The 24,280-nt window shown below is 41.8% G+C and overlaps 1 protein-coding gene across 2 annotated transcripts; it reads left to right on the plus strand.

The window, feature by feature from the left end:
* The first annotated feature begins 784 nt into the window (after positions 1-784).
* LOC115120382 (uncharacterized) lies at positions 785-22,431 on the plus strand. 2 transcript variants are annotated; one of them, XM_065025308.1, is made up of 7 exons: positions 791-1,681; positions 3,404-3,577; positions 4,936-5,121; positions 5,465-5,621; positions 6,368-6,422; positions 7,178-7,423; positions 19,821-22,431. In XM_065025308.1, the coding sequence occupies exons 1-7, from the start codon at positions 1,630-1,632 to the stop codon at positions 19,995-19,997; spliced, it is 1,047 nt and encodes a 348-aa protein (XP_064881380.1). In that variant the 5' UTR covers positions 791-1,629; the 3' UTR covers positions 19,998-22,431. The 2 variants fall into 2 exon arrangements, with proteins under 2 accessions (XP_064881381.1, XP_064881380.1); XM_065025309.1 differs by lacking the exon at positions 6,368-6,422 and having other exon boundaries at positions 785-1,681; positions 19,821-19,936.
* Positions 22,432-24,280: the final 1,849 nt, after the last annotated feature.

The raw sequence follows: 24,280 nt of genomic DNA on the forward strand, positions 1-24,280 counted from the left end.
AAAGGATTCAAATGACTTTATCTGTGCTTGACTGAGCTTCCCTGATTTAATGGAACCAATAGAACTGTCCCAGAATGACAATACCCTCCTATATGGTACTCCAGGCAAGCTAGATCAAACACTCAACGTGTTTGAAAAATGTAGAATAGTATTTGAACCCAGGTCTGGTGTGCTGAAACATACTGCATGCAAGCTGTTAGTGATGGTGGAGCAGCCCAGTGTGCCCTCTGGTGGTGAGAGCTTTGATGTGCGCGTCTCTCTCTCATGTTTGGAATTTCCATGTGATCAATATTTAATATAATATATAATAGAAGAGCCTACTTTTAGAACAGACAGGACACACACACACGCACACACACACACACACACACACCCACACACACACACACACACACTACCTCCACCAGTACATCAAACAGCTGTTATGTTTCCTCATCAAATGCCTATTAAAGCCACATTCTGGAGTTTGACACAGTAAGACAGAGGTACTTAACTAAATGAAGCATTGGGTACTGCTCTCTAATATAATGTATATCTGTGTGTGGTTTAGAAGATGTTAGCACAATGGAAAAACCCAAGCAGTCTACGAACATGGAACTATGCAGTTCTATCGCTTCACTCTTCAAATTCACTTCCTCTTCCTTTCTCTAGAAAAAAAGAGAGAGAGTAAGAGAGAGAGAGAGAGAGAGAGAGATTGAGAGAGAGAGACAAAGAGAGAGATAAAAAGAGAGAGAGAGAGAGTGATTGAGAGAGAGAGATATGTAAAAAGAGAGAGAGAGTGATTGAGAGAGAGAGAGTAAGAGAGAGAGAAAGAGTGAGTAAGAGAGAGAGATAAAAAGAGAGAGAGAGTGATTGAGAGAGAGAGAGATGAAAAGTTGTTAGGCTGAATGTGTACGGAAGGAGGAAGTTGAGAGTTGTGAATCAGAGACAGAGAATCAGAAAGATTCAGAGACAGACAGGTGGTGTGAAGACAGACAGGTGGTGTGAAGACAGACAGCTGTTATGAAGACAGACAGGTGGTGTGAAGACAGACACATACAGGTTGTGTGAAGACAGAGATTAAACACAGTGAAACAGAATGTATAAATTAAATTAAATATGTGGTGAAAGAGGAGACTGGAAAACAACAAGACAACAACAAGAGAAGAGGATCAGAGAAGAGGATCAGAGACGAGGATCAGAGACGAGGATCAGAGAAGAGGATCAGAGACGAGGATCAGAGACGAGGATCAGAGAAGTGGATCAGAGAAGTGGATCAGAGAAGTGGATCAGAGACGAGGATTCAGAGACAAGGATCAGTGAAGAGGATCAGAGAAGAGGATCAGAGACGAGGATCAGAGAAGTGGATCAGAGACGAGGACCAGAGACGAGGATTCAGAGACAAGGATTCAGAGACAAGGATCAGTGAAGAGGATCAGAGACGAGGATCAGAGAAGTGGATCAGAGAAGTGGATCAGTGAAGAGGATCAGAGACGAGGATCAGAGAAGAGGATCAGAGACGAGGATCAGAGAAGAGGATCAGAGAAGTGGATCAGAGACGAGGATCAGAGAAGTGGATCAGAGAAGTGGATCAGAGAAGTGGATCAGAGAAGAGGATCAACATCGGTGGGGCTGACAACAGAGCAAGAGATGAGAAAACACTGGGTCTACTTTCTTCTGGCCCTCGTGCTGATACATACAGGTTGGTGTCACTTACAAAAAACTAGAATAAGAGGAAAGTTTTAGTTTAGTAGAACACACAGAGCAAGAAAGTGCATTTATGAAATAATCGAGGAAGACAAAAAAGTCAAATACTTACAGTTGAAGTCGGATGTTTACATACACTTTAGCTAAACGCATTTAAACTCAGTTTTCACAATTCCTGACATTTAATCCTAATAAAAATTCCCTGTCTTAGGTCAGTTAATATTTGGTAGCATTGCCTTTAAATTGTTTAACTTGGGTCAAACGTTTCGGGTAGCCTTCCACAATCTTCTCACAATAAGTTGGGTAAATTTTGGCCCATTCCTCCTGACAGAGCTGGTGTAACTGAGTCAGGTTTGTAGGCCTCCTTGCTCGCACACGCCTTTTCAGTTCTGCCCACAATTTTTTTTATGGAATTGAGGTCAGGGCTTTGTGATGGCCACTCCAATACCTTGACTGTTGTCCTTAAGCCATTTTGCCACAACTTTGGAAGTAAGCTTGGGGTCATTGTCCATTTGGAAGACCCATTTGCAACCAAGCTTTAACTTCCTGACTAATGTCTTGAGATGTTGCTTCAATATATTCACATAATTTTCCTCCCTCTTGATGCCATCTATTTTGTGAAGTGCACCAGTCCCTCCTGCAGCAAAGCACCCCCACAACATGATGCTGCCACCCCCATGCTTCATAGCTGGGATGGTGTTCTTCAGGCTTGCCTTTTTCCTCCAAACATAACGATGGTAATTATGGCCTAACAGTTCTATTTTTGTTTCATCGGACCAGAGGACATTTCTCCAAAAAGTACCATCTTTGTCCCCATGTGCAGTTGCAAACAGTAGCCTGGCTTTTTTATGGAGGTTTTGGAGCAGTGGCTTCTTCCTTGCTGAGCGGCCTTTCAGGTTATGTCAATATAGGACTCGTTTTATTGTGTTTCCTCCAGCATCTTCACAAGGTCCTTTGCTGTTGTTCTGGGATTGATTTGCACTTTTCGCACCAATTTACGTTCATCTCTAGGAGACAGAACGCGTCTCCTTCCTGAGCGGTATGACGGCTGCGTGGTCCAATGGTGTTTATACTTGTGTAATATTGTTTGTACAGATGAACTTGGTACCTTCAGGTATTTGGAAATTGCTCCCAAGGATGATCCAGACTTGTGGAGGTCTACAATTTTTTTTCTGAGGTCTTGCCTGATTTCTTTTAATTTTCTCATGGTGTCAAGCAAAGAGTCACTGCGTTTGAAGGTAGGCCTTGAAATACATCCACAGGTACACCTCCAATTCAAATTATGTCAATTAGCCTGTAAGATGCTTCTAAAGCCATGACATAATTTTCTGGAATTTTCCAAGCTGTTTAAAGGCACAGTCAACTTAGTGTATGTAAACTTCTGACCCACTGGAATTGTGATACAGTGAATTATATGTGAAATAATCTGTCTGTGAACAATTGTTGGAAAAATGACTTGTGTCATGCACAAAGTAGATGTCCTAACCGACTGGCCAAAACTATAGTTTGTTAACAAGAAATTTGTGGAGTGGTTGAAAAACAAGTTTTAATGACTCAGACCTAAGTCTATGTAAACTTGCGACTTCAACTGGATGTGTGTGTGTCTGAATGTGTGTCTGAATGTGTATTAATGCAAAAAACTTCATTTCACTGGAAGTGGCTGTGACTTTTTCTAGCGCCCACACATAACTGACTTCTACCCTGTTGCTTCACACAGGCATAGCCAGCAGTGTGATCTCTGTGTCTCACACACAGGACAGAGAGCATCTGTCTATTACCTGTCGTCTCCTGTCGGAAAACGACACTGTTTCTCAGATCAACTGGGAGATGATCAGCAGTCCCAACCATACCACTACCAAACTGAAACTGGGCACCTTCCATCCCGTGTTCGGTAAATATATAATAATAATGTCATATATATACAGTGGGGCAAAAAAGTATTTAGTCCGCCACCAATTGTGCAAGTTCTCCCACTTAAAAAGATGAGAGAGGCCTGTAATTTTCATCATAGGTACACTTCAACTATGACAGACAAATCACATTGTAGGATTTTTTATTAATTTATTTGCAAATTATGGTGGAAAATAAGTATTTGGTCCCCTACAAACAAGCAAGAGTTCTGGCTCTCGCAGACCTGTAACTTCTTCTTTAAGAGGCTCCTCTGTCCTCCACTCGTTACCTGTATTCATGGCATCTGTTTGAACTTGTTATCAGTATAAAAGACACCTGTCCACAACCTCAAACAGTCACACTCCAAACTCCACTATGGCCAAGACCAAAGAGCTGTCAAAGGACACCAGAAACAAAATTGTAGACCTGCACCAGGTTGGGAAGACTGAATCTGCAATAGGTAAGCAGCTTGGTTTGAAGAAATCAACTGTGGGAGCAATTATTAGGAAATGGAAGACATACAAGACCACTGATAATCTCCCGCGATCTGGGGTTCCACGCAAGATCTCACCCCGTGGGGTTAAAATGATCACAAGAACGGTGAGCAAAAATCCCAGAACCACACGGGGGGACCTAGTGAATGACCTGCAGAGAGCTGGGACCAAAGTAACAAAGCCTACCATCCGCAAGGGCATTGAAGATCCCAAACACACCGCCCGGGCAACGAAGGAGTGGCTTCGTAAGAAGCATTTCAAGGTCCTGGAGTGGCCTAGCCAGTCTCCAGATCTCAACCCCATAGAAAATCTTTGGAGGGAGTTGAAAGTCCGTGTTGCCCAGCAACAGCCCCAAAACATCACTGCTCTAGAGGAGATCTGCATGGAGGAATGGGCCAAAATACCAGCAACAGTGTGTGAAAACCTTGTGAAGGCTTACAGAAAACGTTTGACCTCTGTCATAGCTAACAAAGGGTATATAACAAAGTATTGAGATAAACTTTTGTTATTGACCAAATACTTATTTTCCACCATAATTTGCAAATAAATTCATAAAAAATCCTACAATGTGATTTTATGTTTTTTTTCTCATTTTGTCTGTCATAGTTGAAGTGTACCTATAATTACAGGCCTCTCTCATCTTTTTAAGTGGGAGAACTTGCACAATTGGTGGCTGACTAAATACTTTTTTGCCCCAATCTATATATATATATATATATATATATATATATATATATATATATTAACCTAGCAATGTGTATGCTATACTCATAATGTACAGAACTTTGGGATTTGTGTATGTGAATAAAAAGTAAATAACATTTATTATTGTTGTTATTATCAATATCATATATATGCCGTTTAGGTACCTACGTGGTCCCAGAGTACAACGACACTGTGAAGATCCAAAGTAGTGCCTCCAGCCGTAGTTCCAGACTCGACCTGAAGGGAGGCGCTGTGGAGGAGGTCAGCCAACTCTGCTGTGTATTCATCACATTTCCCTCTGGGGTGCTGGAGCACTGTACACATACCCGGATCAATGAAAACACTGGTACTCTCCCTCTATACCTTTATCTCATTTCCCTCTTTCTCTCTCTTTCTCTCTCTCTCTCTCTCTCTCTCTCTCTCTCAACAAAAGTTTCTCTCTCTGTCTATGTGAAATACACCCTGGGCATTCCCTTCTCTCACTTCCTCTCTCATTTTCTCTCTCTCTCTCATTTTCTCTCTCTCTCTCTCTCTCTCTATTCTATTCTATTCTGTTCTATTCAATTCAATTCAATATAAGGGCTTTATTGGCATGGGAAACAAATGTTGACATTGCCAAAGCAGTGGAGGCCCACGATCTTCTGCTGTTGGAAGTACTGTGTTTTACATGTCTGTGTGTCTGTCCACAGCAGAGGCCCAGGAGTCAGAGGATGCACAGCGGCTGCTAGGGGAAAGAACTTTGGAACAGTGGTCCCTGTTGGTTGGAGGCTCTACCATCAGCATCCTGAGCATTGTGACCTCACTGTACTACTGCTGGAAGTACTGCTGCAGACACTGCTGTCACAGGTAGGCCTACCTCAGTGGAGGTTGGTGCTGTTTAAGATGAGGCTACTGTAGACCATTGAAAAACTTTTTTGTCTGTCTCTCAACCTATCAAAATCATTCTTCCCTCTGTATCTCTATTCCAAGCTCATTTTACTGTCTCTCCATCATCTCTATCACTGCTCTCTCTTCCGCTTAGTTTTTTCTCTTTGTCTCTCTCTGTCACACACAGGATGGAAAGACAGGCCTCACTCTCTCTGTCAGTAAAGTTTCCAGTAGCACTGATTCTAACACCAAAGGTTATCAGCTCTCTGACTCTAACAACAACACTCATCTGCTCTCTGACTCTAACAACAAGACTCATCTGCTCTCTGACTCTAACAACAAGACTCATCTGCTCTCTGACTCTAACAACAAGACTCATCTGCTCTCTGACTCTAACAACAAGACTAATCTGCTCTCTGATTCTAACACCAAAGGTTATCAGCTCTCTGACTCTAACAACAAGACTCATCTGCTCTCTGACTCTAACACCAAAGGTTTTCAGCTCTCTGACTCTAAAAGAAGACGTATCAGCTCTCTGACTCTAAAAGAAGACGTAGCAGCTCTTTGACTCTAAAAGAAGACGTATCAGCTCTCTGACTCTAAAAGAAGACGTAGCAGCTCTTTGACTCTAAAAGAAGACGTATCAGCTCTCTGACTCTAACACCAAATGTTTTCAGTTCTCTGACTCTAAACCAAGACTTATCTGCTCTTGTCTCTTGTTCCAGGAGGCGAATGTTTGAGGTAGAGGCGTATCTGACAGATCAACACACAGAATCAGAAGTAAAGTTATTTTCTCAGCTACACTTTTAGCTTAACATGCCGTTTTGACACAATGGAAACTTACATCCTTACGTAGAAATCCTTTATCTAGAAAGGAAGTGTTGTAACCTAAAGCACACGGAAAAGGTCATTGGTGAAAGTTAATATAGGCTACCTAACCACATGTCTCTCTAGAGTCATAGAGATAGAGAGCCATTGCCTGTCTCTATGGGCAGAGTGACCTCAGTAAACATAGTGACCTGCGTTACCATGAAAACCCACAGGGCCCCCCATTCGGCATGGTTATCACCATGGTTTCCTGTTGTTCACTGTCTCGGGCCATCGCTCAGCCGTTCCTCACTCTCTCTCTCTCTCACACACACACACACACACACACACACACACACACACACACACACACACACACACACACACACACAGGTAAATGTGGTTTGGTGTTTATCATACTTGGGTTCACAATAGTGTAACACGCAGTAGCTGGTGTACTGTTAACAGGGCAGAAGAATCAGTCTGTCAAGCAAAGCTTTTTATAACATTTGCTGTGTGGTCAGATTTAGTGTGATGTGAACATTGCAGTGAGAATTGCTTTCATTACACTTCTGTTACAGTGCTCCTTTTCATTTGGTCTTTACATTTACATGATAGAACATGATGAAATGAAAACTGATACAAGCAACATTAAAAATAATTTAGGTGCCAATTATTTTCAAAATAACATCTCTCTCTCTCTCTCTCTCTCTCTCTCTCTCATCCAGGGGGTCACAGAGGAGCCCCCCCAGCAACCCCCTCTTCCCTCACCCCCCCAGCCTCAGCCCCAGGGTTTTGACCCCTCCAAGCTCTATGCTAAGATCAAGCTGGACCTGCTGTATGGACGGCTGTGGAAGGCCTACCAGGGGACGGCCACAACCTGGGGCCCCACAACTCAGCACGGGCCACAACAAGGGCCACAACAAGGGCCACAACAAGGGCGACAGCAAGTGGCAGAGCCAGGGCCACAAAAGGTATGTCTTTCTTTCAACACGTTTTATATTTATCTATGTATGAGGAAACCTCACTTTTCAAAGCAGTCAATTCAAAATAAAGGAATTTATTCAACTTCTACAGTGCTTTTCGTCACAAAAATAATCTTAAAGTGCTTGAAAAAGCCAAACGAAGAAGAATGGAATGAAACAGCTGTATGACAGACTGGGTCTGGACTAGGATGTTCAGTTAGACCGGATGTTTTTCAGTGTTTCAAACCTCCGACAGGTGGAGTGATAGTCAAGAATGAACCACATGTTTGTAGCGGTCTGTCCATGATACGGCGTTGCTCTCCCTTCTTGACATCTCAGTCGACCAGACAGGTCCTACAGGCGCTAGTTTCGGCGCACCTTAACATCTGCCCGGCTGTGTGGCAAAGGGACATCGGTACAAATTGCAGTTGGTCCAGAACAAAGCAGCACCTAGGTGCACAGAGACACACACGGAGGGAAAGAGTCAGTCACATGCATGTCAGTCTCTCCTGGCTCAAAGTTGAGGAGAGATTGACTGCATCACCAGCTGTCTTTGTGTGAGGTGTTGATGTGTTGAAAGTACCGAACTGTCTGTTCAAGCAGTTGGCAGCACAGTTCGGACACTCATCAGTACGACACAAGACATGCAACCTGAGGTCTTTTGGCCTTTCTAGGGACGTTTTGGCCTTTCTAGGGAGTTTTTCCTAGCCACCGTGCTTCTACACCTGCATTGCTTGCTGTTTGGGGTTTTAGTGTGTGTTTCTGTACAGCACTTTGAGATATCAGCTGATGTACGAAGGGCTATATAAATACATTTGATTTGATTTGATCTTTCCACAGTCCCCAGCTCCAGAATAGAGGCTAGGAAACTCAAGTATTAAGTAGAGGCATGACTACATGGAACTTTCTGCCACCCCAAGTAACTCAAGTATTAAACAGAGGCATGACTACATGGAACTCTCTGCCACCCCAAGTAACTCAAGTATTAAGTAGAGGCATGACTACATGGAACTCTCTGCCACCCCAAGTAACTCAAGTATTAAGTAGAGGCATGACTACATGGAACTCTCTGCCACCCCAAGTAACTCAAGTATTAAGTAGAGGCATAACCACATGGAACTCTCTGCCACCCCAAGTAACTCAAGTATTAAGTAGAGACATGACCACATGGAACTCTCTGCCACCCCAAGTAACTCAAGTATTAAGTAGAGGCATGACCACATGGAACTCTCTGCCACCCCAAGTAACTCAAGTATTAAGTAGAGGCATGACTACATGGAACTCTCTGCCACCCCAAGTAACTCAAGTATTAAGTAGAGGCATGACTACATGGAACTCTCTGCCACCCCAAGTAACTCAAGTATTAAGTAGAGGCATGACTACATGGAACTCTCTGCCACCCCAAGTAACTCAAGTATTAAGTAGAGGCATGACTACATGGAACTCTCTGCCACCCCAAGTAACTCAAGTATTAAGTAGAGGCATGACTACATGGAACTCTCTGCCACCCCAAGTAACTCAAGCTAGCAATTGAACCAGTTTAATAAAACAGATGAAACCTTTCAGCAGAAAGGGGACTGTGATGAGACACGTACATTTTACATACAGTACCAGTCAAAAGTTCAGACACACCTACTCATTCCAGTCATGTATCTATAGTCCCAGTCAGTATAGACAGTATGGACACACCTACTCATTCCAGTCATGTATCTATAGTCCCAGTCAGTATAGACAGTATGGACACACCTACTCATTCCAGTCATGTATCTATAGTCCCAGTCAGTATAGACAGTATGGACACACCTACTCATTCCAGTCAAGTATCTATAGTCCCAGTCAGTATAGACAGTATGGACACACCTACTCATTCCAGTCATGTCTCTATAGTCCCAGTCAGTATAGACAGTATGGACACACCTACTCATTCCAGTCATGTATCTATAGTCCCAGTCAGTATGGACACACCTACTCATTCCAGTCATGTATCTATAGTCCCAGTCAGTATAGACAGTATGGACACACCTACTCATTCCAGTCATGTATCTATAGTCCCAGTATGGACACACCTACTCATTCCAGTCATGTATCTATACTCCCAGTCAGTTCAGACAGTATGGACACACCTACTCATTCCAGTCATGTATCTATAGTCCCAGTCAGTATAGACAGTATGGACACACCTACTCATTCCAGTCATGTATCTATAGTCCCAGTATGGACACACCTACTCATTCCAGTCATGTATCTATAGTCCCAGTCAGTACACACCTACTCATTCCAGTCATGTATCTATAGTCCCAGTCAGTATAGACAGTATGGACACACCTACTCATTCCAGTCATGTATCTATAGTCCCAGTATGGACACACCTACTCATTCCAGTCATGTATCTATAGTCCCAGTATGGACACACCTACTCATTCCAGTCATGTATCTATAGTCCCAGACAGTATGGACACACCTACTCATTCCAGTCATGTATCTATAGTCCCAGACAGTATGGACACACCTACTCATTCCAGTCATGTATCTATAGTCCCAGTCAGTATAGACAGTATGGACACACCTACTCATTCCAGTCATGTTTCTATAGTCCCAGACAGTATAGACAGTATGGACACACCTACTCATTCCAGTCATGTATCTATAGTCCCAGTCAGTATAGACAGTATGGACACACCTACTCATTCCAGTCATGTATCTATAGTCCCAGTCAGTTCAGTCAGTATGGACACACCTACTCATTCCAGTCATGTATCTATAGTCCCAGTCAGTATAGACATTATGGACACACCTACTCATTCCAGTTATGTATCTATAGTCCCAGTCAGTATGGACACACCTACTCATTCCTGTCATGTATCTATAGTCCCAGTCAGTATGGACACACCTACTCATTCCAGTCATGTATCTATAGTCCCAGTATGGACACACCTACTCATTCCAGTCATGTATCTATAGTCCCAGTCAGTATAGACAGTATGGACACACCTACTCATTCCAGTTATGTATCTATAGTCCCAGTCAGTATGGACACACCTACTCATTCCTGTCATGTATCTATAGTCCCAGTCAGTATGGACACACCTACTCATTCCAGTCATGTATCTATAGTCCCAGTATGGACACACCTACTCATTCCAGTCATGTATCTATAGTCCCAGTCAGTATGGACACACCTACTCATTCCAGTCATGTATCTATAGTCCCAGTCAGTATAGACAGTATGGACACACCTACTCATTCCAGTCATGTATCTATAGTCCCAGTCAGTATAGACAGTATGGACACACCTACTCATTCCAGTCATGTATCTATAGTCCCAGTCAGTATAGACAGTATTGACACACCTACTCATTCCAGTCATGTATCTATAGTCCCAGTCAGTATAGACAGTATGGACACACCTACTCATTCCTGTCATGTATCTATAGTCCCAGTCAGTATGGACACACCTACTCATTCCAGTCATGTATCTATAGTCCCAGTCAGTATAGACAGTATGGACACACCTACTCATTCCAGTCATGTATCTATAGTCCCAGTCAGTATAGACAGTATGGACACACCTACTCATTCCAGTCATGTATCTATAGTCCCAGTCAGTATAGACAGTATGGACACACCTACTCATTCCAGTCATGTATCTATAGTCCCAGTCAGTATAGACAGTATGGACACACCTACTCATTCCAGTCATGTATCTATAGTCCCAGTCAGTATAGACAGTATGGACACACCTACTCATTCCTGTCATGTATCTATAGTCCCAGTCAGTATGGACACACTACTCATTCCAGTCATGTCATCTATCTATAGTCCCAGTATGGACACACCTACTCATTCCAGTCATGTATCTATAGTCCCAGTATGGACACACCTACTCATTCCAGTCATGTATCTATAGTCCCAGTCAGTATAGACAGTATAGACACACCTACTCATTCCAGTCATGTATCTATAGTCCCAGTCAGTATAGACAGTATAGACACACCTACTCATTCCAGTCATGTATCTATAGTCCCAGTCAGTATAGACAGTATGGACACATCTACTCATTCCAGTCATGTATCTATAGTCCCAGTCAGTATAGACAGTATGGACACACCTACTCATTCCAGTCATGTATCTATAGTCCCAGTATGGACACACCTACTCATTCCAGTCATGTATCTATAGTCCCAGTATGGACACACCTACTCATTCCAGTTATGTATCTATAGTCCCAGTCAGTATAGACAGTATTGACACACCTACTCATTCCATTCATGTATCTATAGTCCCAGTCAGTTTAGACAGTATGGACACACCTACTCATTCCAGTCATGTATCTATAGTCCCAGTCAGTATAGACAGTATGGACACACCTACTCATTCCAGTCATGTATCTATAGTCCCAGTCAGTATAGACAGTATGGACACACCGACTCATTCCAGTCATGTATCTATAGTCCCAGTCAGTTCATACAGTATGGACACACCTACTCATTCCAGTTATGTATCTATAGTCCCAGTCAGTATGGACACACCTACTCATTCCAGTGATGTATCTATAGTCCCAGTCAGTATAGACAGTATGGACACACCTACTCATTCCAGTCATGTATCTATAGTCCCAGTCAGTATAGACAGTATGGACACACCTACTCATTCCAGTCATGTATCTATAGTCCCAGACAGTATGGACACACCTACTCATTCCAGTCATGTATCTATAGTCCCAGTATGGACACACCTACTCATTCCAGTCATGTATCTATAGTCCCAGTATGGACACACCTACTCATTCCAGTCATGTATCTATAGTCCCAGTCAGTATAGACAGTATAGACACACCTACTCATTCCAGTCATGTATCTATAGTCCCAGTCAGTATAGACAGTATGGACACACCTACTCATTCCAGTCATGTATCTATAGTCCCAGTCAGTATAGACAGTATGGACACACCTACTCATTCCAGTCATGTATCTATAGTCCCAGTCAGTATAGACAGTATGGACACACCTACTCATTCCAGTCATGTATCTATAGTCCCAGTCAGTATAGACAGTATGGACACACCTACTCATTCCAGTCATGTATCTATAGTCCCAGTCAGTATAGACAGTATGGACACACCTACTCATTCCAGTCATGTATCTATAGTCCCAGTCAGTATAGACAGTATGGACACACCTACTCATTCCTGTCATGTATCTATAGTCCCAGTCAGTATGGACACACCTACTCATTCCAGTCATGTATCTATAGTCCCAGTATGGACACACCTACTCATTCCAGTCATGTATCTATAGTCCCAGTATGGACACACCTACTCATTCCAGTCATGTATCTATAGTCCCAGTCAGTATAGACAGTATAGACACACCTACTCATTCCAGTCATGTATCTATAGTCCCAGTCAGTATAGACAGTATAGACACACCTACTCATTCCAGTCATGTATCTATAGTCCCAGTCAGTATAGACAGTATGGACACATCTACTCATTCCAGTCATGTATCTATAGTCCCAGTCAGTATAGACAGTATGGACACACCTACTCATTCCAGTCATGTATCTATAGTCCCAGTATGGACACACCTACTCATTCCAGTCATGTATGTATAGTCCCAGTATGGACACACCTACTCATTCCAGTTATGTATCTATAGTCCCAGTCAGTATAGACAGTATTGACACACCTACTCATTCCATTCATGTATCTATAGTCCCAGTCAGTTTAGACAGTATGGACACACCTACTCATTCCAGTCATGTATCTATAGTCCCAGTATGGACACACCTACTCATTCCAGTCATGTATCTATAGTCCCAGTATGGACACACCTACTCATTCCAGTCATGTATCTATAGTCCCAGTCAGTATAGACAGTATAGACACACCTACTCATTCCAGTCATGTATCTATAGTCCCAGTCAGTATAGACAGTATAGACACACCTACTCATTCCAGTCATGTATCTATAGTCCCAGTCAGTATAGACAGTATGGAGACACCTACTCATTCCAGTCATGTATCTATAGTCCCAGTCAGTATAGACAGTATGGACACACCTACTCATTCCAGTCATGTATCTATAGTCCCAGTCAGTATAGACAGTATGGACACACCTACTCATTCCAGTCATGTATCTATAGTCCCAGTCAGTATAGACAGTATGGACACACCTACTCATTCCAGTCATGTATCTATAGTCCCAGTCAGTATAGACAGTATGGACACACCTACTCATTCCTGTCATGTATCTATAGTCCCAGTCAGTATGGACACACCTACTCATTCCAGTCATGTATCTATAGTCCCAGTATGGACACACCTACTCATTCCAGTCATGTATCTATAGTCCCAGTATGGACACACCTACTCATTCCAGTCATGTATCTATAGTCCCAGTCAGTATAGACAGTATAGACACACCTACTCATTCCAGTCATGTATCTATAGTCCCAGTCAGTATAGACAGTATAGACACACCTACTCATTCCAGTCATGTATCTATAGTCCCAGTCAGTATAGACAGTATGGACACATCTACTCATTCCAGTCATGTATCTATAGTCCCAGTCAGTATAGACAGTATGGACACACCTACTCATTCCAGTCATGTATCTATAGTCCCAGTATGGACACACCTACTCATTCCAGTCATGTATCTATAGTCCCAGTCAGTATAGACAGTATGGACACATCTACTCATTCCAGTCATGTATCTATAGTCCCAGTCAGTATAGACAGTATGGACACACCTACTCATTCCAGTCATGTATCTATAGTCCCAGTATGGACACACCTACTCATTCCAGTCATGTATCTATAGTCCCAGTATGGACACACCTACTCATTCCAGTGATGTATCTATAGTCCCAGTCAGTATAGACAGTATGGACACACCTACTCATTCCAGTCATGTATCTATAGTCCCAGTCAGTATAGACAGTATGGACACACCTACTCATTCCAGTCATGTATCTATAGTCCCAGACAGTATGGACACACCTACTCATTCCAGTCATGTATCTATAGTCCCAGTATGGACACACCTACTCATTCCAGTCATGTATCTATAGTCCCAGTATGGACACACCTACTCATTCCAGTCATGTATCTATAGTCCCAGTCAGTATAGACAGTATAGACACACCTACTCATTCCAGTCATGTATCTATAGTCCCAGTCAGTATAGACAGTATGGACACACCTACTCATTCCAGTCATGTATCTATAGTCCCAGTCAGTATAGACAGTATGGACACACCTACTCATTCCAGTCATGTATCTATAGTCCCAGTCAGTATAGACAGTATGGACACACCTACTCATTCCAGTCATGTATCTATAGTCCCAGTCAGTATAGACAGTATGGACACACCTACTCATTCCAGTCATGTATCTATAGTCCCAGTCAGTATAGACAGTATGGACACACCTACTCATTCCAGTCATGTATCTATAGTCCCAGTATGGACACACCTACTCATTCCAGTGATGTATCTATAGTCCCAGTCAGTATAGACAGTATGGACACACCTACTCATTCCAGTCATGTATCTATAGTCCCAGTCAGTATAGACAGTATGGACACACCTACTCATTCCAGTCATGTATCTATAGTCCCAGACAGTATGGACACACCTACTCATTCCAGTCATGTATCTATAGTCCCAGTATGGACACACCTACTCATTCCAGTCATGTATCTATAGTCCCAGTATGGACACACCTACTCATTCCAGTCATGTATCTATAGTCCCAGTCAGTATAGACAGTATAGACACACCTACTCATTCCAGTCATGTATCTATAGTCCCAGTCAGTATAGACAGTATGGACACACCTACTCATTCCAGTCATGTATCTATAGTCCCAGTCAGTATAGACAGTATGGACACACCTACTCATTCCAGTCATGTATCTATAGTCCCAGTCAGTATAGACAGTATGGACACACCTACTCATTCCAGTCATGTATCTATAGTCCCAGTCAGTATAGACAGTATGGACACACCTACTCATTCCAGTCATGTATCTATAGTCCCAGTCAGTATAGACAGTATGGACACACCTACTCATTCCAGTCATGTATCTATAGTCCCAGTCAGTATAGACAGTATGGACACACCTACTCATTCCTGTCATGTATCTATAGTCCCAGTCAGTATGGACACACCTACTCATTCCAGTCATGTATCTATAGTCCCAGTATGGACACACCTACTCATTCCAGTCATGTATCTATAGTCCCAGTATGGACACACCTACTCATTCCAGTCATGTATCTATAGTCCCAGTCAGTATAGACAGTATAGACACACCTACTCATTCCAGTCATGTATCTATAGTCCCAGTCAGTATAGACAGTATAGACACACCTACTCATTCCAGTCATGTATCTATAGTCCCAGTCAGTATAGACAGTATGGACACATCTACTCATTCCAGTCATGTATCTATAGTCCCAGTCAGTATAGACAGTATGGACACACCTACTCATTCCAGTCATGTATCTATAGTCCCAGTATGGACACACCTACTCATTCCAGTCATGTATGTATAGTCCCAGTATGGACACACCTACTCATTCCAGTTATGTATCTATAGTCCCAGTCAGTTTAGACAGTATGGACACACCTACTCATTCCAGTCATGTATCTATAGTCCCAGTCAGTATAGACAGTATGGACACACCTACTCATTCCAGTCATGTATCTATAGTCCCAGTCAGTATAGACAGTATGGACACACCGACTCATTCCAGTCATGTATCTATAGTCCCAGTCAGTTCATACAGTATGGACACACCTACTCATTCCAGTTATGTATCTATAGTCCCAGTCAGTATGGACACACCTACTCATTCCAGTGATGTATCTATAGTCCCAGTCAGTATAGACAGTATGGACACACCTACTCATTCCAGTCATGTATCTATAGTCCCAGTCAGTATAGACAGTATGGACACACCTACTCATTCCAGTCATGTATCTATAGTCCCAGACAGTATGGACACAACTACTCATTCCAGTCATGTATCTATAGTCCCAGTATGGACACACCTACTCATTCCAGTCATGTATCTATAGTCCCAGTATGGACACACCTACTCATTCCAGTCATGTATCTATAGTCCCAGTCAGTATAGACAGTATAGACACACCTACTCATTCCAGTCATGTATCTATAGTCCCAGTCAGTATAGACAGTATAGACACACCTACTCATTCCAGTCATGTATCTATAGTCCCAGTCAGTATAGACAGTATGGAGACACCTACTCATTCCAGTCATGTATCTATAGTCCCAGTCAGTATAGACAGTATGGAGACACCTACTCATTCCAGTCATGTATCTATAGTCCCAGTCAGTATAGACAGTATGGACACACCTACTCATTCCAGTCATGCATCTATAGTCCCAGTCAGTATAGACAGTATGGACACATCTACTCATTCCAGTCATGTATCTATAGTCCCAGTCAGTATAGACAGTATGGACACACCTACTCATTCCAGTCATGTATCTATAGTCCCAGTATGGACACACCTACTCATTCCAGTCATGTATCTATAGTCCCAGTATGGACACACCTACTCATTCCAGTTATGTATCTATAGTCCCAGTCAGTATAGACAGTATTGACACACCTACTCATTCCATTCATGTATCTATAGTCCCAGTCAGTTTAGACAGTATGGACACACCTACTCATTCCAGTCATGTATCTATAGTCCCAGTCAGTATAGACAGTATGGACACACCGACTCATTCCAGTCATGTATCTATAGTCCCAGTCAGTTCATACAGTATGGACACACCTACTCATTCCAGTTATGTATCTATAGTCCCAGTCAGTATGGACACACCTACTCATTCCAGTGATGTATCTATAGTCCCAGTCAGTATAGACAGTATGGACACACCTACTCATTCCAGTCATGTATCTATAGTCCCAGTCAGTATAGACAGTATGTACACACCTACTCATTCCAGTCATGTATCTATAGTCCCAGACAGTATGGACACACCTACTCATTCCAGTCATGTATCTATAGTCTATAGTCCCAGTCAGTATAGACAGTATGGACACACCTACTCATTCCAGTCATGTATCTATAGTCCCAGTCAGTATAGACAGTATGGACACACCTACTCATTCCAGTCATGTATCTATAGTCCCAGTCAGTTCAGACAGTATGAACACACCTACTCATTCCAGTTATGTATCTATAGTCCCAGTCAGTATAGACAGTATTGACACACCTCCTCATTCCAGTCATGTATCTATAGTCCCAGTCAGTATAGACAGTATGGACACACCTACTCATTCCAGTCATGTATCTATAGTCCCAGTCAGTATAGACAGTATTGACACACCTACTCATTCCAGTCATGTATCTATAGTCCCAGTCAGTATAGACAGTATGGACACACCTACTCATTCCAGTCATGTATCTATAGTCCCAGTATTGACACACCTACTCATTCCAGTCATGTATCTATAGTCCCAGTATGGACACACCTACTCATTCCAGTCATGTATCTATAGTCCCAGTCAGTATAGACAGTATGGACACACCTACTAATTCCAGTCATGTATCTATAGTCCCAGTCAGTTTAGACAGTATTGACACACCTACTCATTCCAGTCATGTATCTATAGTCCCAGTCAGTATAGACAGTATTGACACACCTACTCATTCCAGTCATGTATCTATAGTCCCAGTCAGTTCAGACAGTATGGACACACCTACTCATTCCAGTCATGTATCTATAGTCCCAGACAGTATAGACAGTATGGACACACCTACTCATTCCAGTCATGTATCTATAGTCCCAGTCAGTATAGACAGTATAGACACACCTACTCATTCCAGTTATGTATCTATTGTCCCAGTCAGTATAGACAGTATTGACACACCTACTCATTCCAGTCATGTATCTATAGTCCCAGTATGGACACACCTACTTATTCCAGTCATGTCTCTATAGTCCCAGTCAGTATAGACAGTATTGACACACCTACTCATTCCAGTCATGTATCTATAGTCCCAGTCAGTATAGACAGTATTGACACACCTACTCATTCCAGTCATGTATCTATAGTCCCAGTCAGTATAGACAGTATGGACACACCTACTCATTCCAGTCATGTATCTATAGTCCCAGTCAGTATGGACACACCTACTCATTCCAGTCATGTATCTATAGTCCCAGTCAGTATAGACAGTATGGACACACCTACTCATTCCAGTTATGTATCTATAGTCCCAGTCAGTATCGACAGTATAGACAAACCTACTCATTCCAGTCATGTATCTATAGTCCCAGTCAGTATAGACAGTATTGACACACCTACTCATTCCATTCATGTATCTATAGTCCCAGTCAGTATAGACAGTATGGACACACCTACTCATTCCAGTTATGTATCTATAGTCCCAGTCAGTATAGACAGTATGGACACACCTACTCATTCCAGTTATGTATCTATAGTCCCAGTCAGTATAGACAGTATGGACACACCTACTCATTCCAGTTATGTATCTATAGTCCCAGTCAGTATAGACAGTATGGACACACCTACTCATTCCAGTTATGTATCTATAGTCCCAGTCAGTATAGACAGTATGGACACACCTACTCATTCCAGTTATGTATCTATAGTCCCAGTCAGTATAGACAGTATTGACACACCTACTCATTCCAGTCATGTATCTATAGTCCCAGTCAGTATAGACAGTATGGACACACCTACTCATTCCAGTTATGTATCTATAGTCCCAGTCAGTATAGACAGTATGGACACACCTACTCATTCCAGGATTTTTCTTTATTTTCGTTATTTATACCAATAGTGTGCAAAGCTGTCATCAAAACAAAGGGTGGTTGCTTTGAAGAATATAAAATATATTTTTGGATTTGTTATACACTTTTTTGGTTACTATATGATTCCATATGTGTTCTTTTATAGTTTTGATGTATTCAATATTATTCTAGAATGTAGAAAATAGGAAAAATAAGGAAAAACCCTTGAATGAGTAGGTGTGTCCAAACTGTTGACTGGTACTGTACAGTGTATTGTCATTTGCACTGTTCTATGTATTAGACATAGATATTGTGTACGTACTGATAGGTAAGCTGTGTGTGATGTTTTAAATCTATTTCAGTCCTTGACTAATAATGTTCTGTACTATGTACTATATCATGTTTCATGTGGACCCCAGGAAGAGTAGCGGCTAAAGGGGATCCTAATAAAATACCAAATACAACTTGAATACAAAGCAATAATGTTTGTTGAAGCCTGTGCATCAAAAGACACAGAAATGACACATGTACAGCATTTGATAAAGTCAACATCATAATCAGGTCTACTTCCTTCTGGGGGAAAATTGGGCATCACAGAGGGAAGAACCGGAAGAATCCGTTCTACAACTAGAACCAGAACATCAACCACCTCTGGTAGGAAGAGAGGAACCAGTGACAGTGACTGAGCCTGAAACTGAGTCTGAGCTAATACCTCCACCAACCCTGGATCCTGGGACACAGATGGAGGAAATGGAGTCGGACACTGGTTTATGAGGGGAGTGTGTGTGTGTGTGTGTGTGTGTGTGTGTGTGTGTGTGTGTGTGTGTGTGTGTGTGTGTGTGTGTGTGTGTGTGTGTGTGTGTGTGTGTGTGTGTGTGTGTGTTGGGATGAATAATGTATTGTTGACATTGGTTGAAACTATCTGTCAATTAATACGATCAATCTTTATTGTCCCAGAGGGACATTTAGTGTGAGAATATTAAACTCATCTGAACTTTTAAACAGAGTTTCGGGTTTAATGACCTTTGGCTTTTTAAAGAGACCTGTTATTACAAGGAGTGAGACAGTGTATGTTTGTGGCTTTCTGTTAAATATAACTGAGTTATACTGATTCATGACCAATATACAGTATATAAAATGTTTTTATGTTGTACTTAACAGTTTTGCTTATTTTGCAACAAGATATTTCATTGTTCTACTGTAGGCGTATTACTGAAACCCTTTGAATATCCTTTTGCTGTATACTTAAATATACTTTGTATACTTTTATTTCAATAAAAAAATCGGATCATCAAAATTGATTTCCTTCACTTGACATTAGTGGAGGCTGCTGAGGGGAGGACAGCTCATAAGAAATGGCATGAACAGAGCAAATGGAATGGCATCAAACCATGTACCGTTCCACTGATTCCGCTCCATCCATTACCACGAGCCCGTCCTCCCCAATTAAGGTGCCACCAACCTCCTGTGCTTGCCATTTAGATTGTGCCTGCTCTTTCTTTGGGCCACTGGGGGGCGACACAATACTTGTTGTTCACTGACTGAAGCCCAGGGTAGAGTGACAAACACACTGTAAGGTTAATGTCTACTTTTGTAACTGAAGCACGGACAGTTTTAACAATCATAATGCAGAGCCTTCAGAACGTATTCACACCCCTTGACTTTTTACACATTTTGTTGCATTACAGCCTGAATTTAAAATGGATGACATTTACAATTGTGTCACTAGCCGACACACAATACCCCATAATGTCAAAGTAGAATTATGTTTTTAGATTAGATTTTAAGATTAGATTTTTTTTATAAACTAAAAAATGAAAAGCTGAAATGTCAATAAGTATTCAATCCCTTTGCTATGGCAAGCCTAAATCAGTTTAGGAATAAACGTGTGCTTAACAAGTCACATAATAAGTTGCATGAACTCTTCACCCTTTGTGCAATAATAGGGTTTAAGATGACTTAAACCCTATAATCTCTGTACCCCACAAATACAATTATCTCTAAGGTCCCTCAGTTGAGCAGTAAATTTCAAACACAATTTCAACCACAAAGACCAGGGAGGTTTTCCAATGCCTTGCAAAGAAGAGCACCTATTGCTAGATGGTAATAAAAAAAAGCAAACATTGAATATTCCTTCGAGCATGGTGAAGTTAATAATGTGACTTTGTATGGCGTATCAATACACCCAGTCACTACAAATATACAGACGTCATTCCTAAATCAGTTGCCGGAGAGGAATGAAACCGCTCAGGGATTTCACCATGGGGCCTATGGTGACTTTAAAACCGTTACTGTTTAATGACTGTGAGAGGGAAAAACTGAGGATGGATCAACAACATTGCAGTTACTCCACAATACTAAATGACAAAGTGAAAAGAAGGAAGCCTGAACAGAATAAAAATATTCGAAAAGATGCATCCTGTTTGCAACAAGTCACTAAAGTAATAATGCAAAACATGTGGCCCCTTTTCTTTCTGTTTTCTCCTGAATACAAAGTGTTATGTTTGGGACAAATCCAACAAAAATGTCACTGAGTACCAGTCTTCATATTTTCAAGCATGGTGGTGGCTGCATCATGTTATGGGTATGCATGTCATCGGCAAGGACTAGGGAGTTTTTTAGGATAAAAATAAACGGAATAGAGTTAAGCACAGGAGAAATCATAGAGGAAAACCTGGTTCAGTCTGCTTTCCAACAGATACTGGGAGACAAATTCACCTTTCAGCAGGACAATAACCAAAAACATAGGCCAAATAGACACTGGAGTTGCTTACCAATGTTCCTGAGTTGCCTAGTTACAGTTTTGACTTAAATAGACTTTAAAATCTATTTCAAGACTTGAAAATGGCTGTCTATGTCACGACTTCCGCCGGAATCGTCCCCTCTCCTTGTTCGAGCGGCGCTCGGCGGTCGACGTCACCGGCCTTCTAGCCATCGCCGATCCACTTTTCATTTTCCATTTGTTTTGTCTTTGTTTTCTACACTCCTGTTTTCAATTCCCCCCATGACATGTTCATTATTTAACCCTCTTGGTTTCCCCCTTGTTTGTGTGCGTATTCGTTTTATTTTTCAGGCTGTTGCTGACGTCTGGTATTTTGTTGCCGGGTTTTGTTGTTACGCCCGTTTATTTCGTGGTACCGGTATTCTCCCGCACCATAGTATTTTGTTTATACTGGTGTTATCTTGTATTAAATACCTTGTCCACGCATCTCAGCTCTCCTTCGCCTGACTCCTTTCACCAGTTACCCACAGCCTTGACAGTCTAGCAATGATCAACAACCAACTTGACAGCTCTTGACGGATTTTAAAAAAAATAATGTGCAAATATTGTACAATCCATGTGTGGAAAGCTCTTTGAGACTTACCCAGAAAGACTCACAGTTGTAATTTCTGCCAAGGGTGATTCTAACATGTATTGACTTAGGGGTGTTAATACTTTCTGTATTTCATTTTCAATAAATGTGCAAACATTTCTAAAAACATGTTTTCACTTTGTCATAATGGGGTATTGTGTGTAGATGGGTGAGAGAAAAACAACAACAATTGAAACCATTTTGAATTCAGGCTGTAACACAACAAACTGTGGAATAAGTCAAGGGGTCTGAATCCTTCCTGAAGGCACTGTAATACAGTGTGTTATGAGGCAGAAAATATTCATGATGGATACTTACTAGACACCACTTGTTTCTAAAAAACATTTCAAAACAAGTAGCCTATGTAAACAAATTGGAAAAATAGCGGTAGGCTACAATGACATATGTGGCACTTGCAACAACGACCTATAGTGCAGTACAGGGGAAATGTCCTTTTTTCAACCGTTACACGGATGTCCCGTTTCGGGACTAAAGTCCAATCCCTTCCCAGTGTTATTAGGGGAAAGGCAAGGTAGCAAACTCACGGAATTGAAGGGTTTTCTGGTGGCCGGAACGTCATATCCATCGTATAATTCACGAGGTTAAGACGTCCGTGCATATAGTTTCTGTGCATCGGTCATTTTCTACTTTTTATCAAATACATTTTCAGATAAAGTTATATTGAGGAAAGGTAGGCTATTGTAACATTGTTCAGTGTTTGCAAGTCTAGCCCTCTGTTTTCAGGGACAAGTCATTGTAACATTGTGACAACACTACGGTGTTATATGTGAGTTGTAACGGATAGATAGCAGTGTATGAAGGATAAAGGTCCTCTGTAGTAATGGAAGACGGGTGAGTGGCTCTGTTATGGCCATGATGTCATGCTAATGACGGTTTATGCAGGTTTTATAACCACAAGTTCCAATGAAGTGTTATTAATTCATTCATTTGAGATTTTTTTTAGGGTTGAAAACAGTATGAAGGTTCTTGTTAACCTGAACCCTTCATGTCCACATCTCGATTCAACTCTAACCTCAACCACAACTACAGATTCATGGGACGCCGATGGGTGAAACGTTCGCCCCGACATATGCTAATATTTATATGGCAGACTGGGAGTGGACAGCCTTGACTAAATACCCGTTGGGTCCCATGTTTTATAGACGGTACCTGGATGATATCTTCGGAGTGTGGGAACATGATCTGGTACATTTCGAAACATTCATTGAAATACCCACTAAGCATCATCCTACCGTAACAGTTAAATATGTCATCCAGACACATCAACTTATTGGACACAACCCTTTTTTTCATCCAGATACTGACACGCACATAGTCTCTTTACAAACACAAGTATATTTCAAGGACACAGACACACATGTCCTTCTCCACAAATCCAGTTATCACCCAAAACATACATTCACTGGCATTGTCAAATCACAACTCATTCCATTCCATAGACTATGTACACAACAGAAAGACGTTCATTCAGCCACACAGACCCTCTTTCGTGCACTGTGGAAGAGGGGATACTCAAAACGGTCATTGAGGTACATAAAGGCAAACACACTGGCAGGCCTCATCCAGAACAGAATGTTTGATCCCCCAACCCTAACACACTGGCAGGCCTCATCCAGAACAGAATGTTTGATCCCCCAACCCTAACACACTGACAGGCCTCATCCAGAACAGAATGTTTGATCC

The sequence above is a fragment of the Oncorhynchus nerka genome, linkage group LG12 (assembly GCF_034236695.1).
Source record: "Oncorhynchus nerka isolate Pitt River linkage group LG12, Oner_Uvic_2.0, whole genome shotgun sequence".
Taxonomy (NCBI): Eukaryota; Metazoa; Chordata; class Actinopteri; order Salmoniformes; family Salmonidae; genus Oncorhynchus; species Oncorhynchus nerka.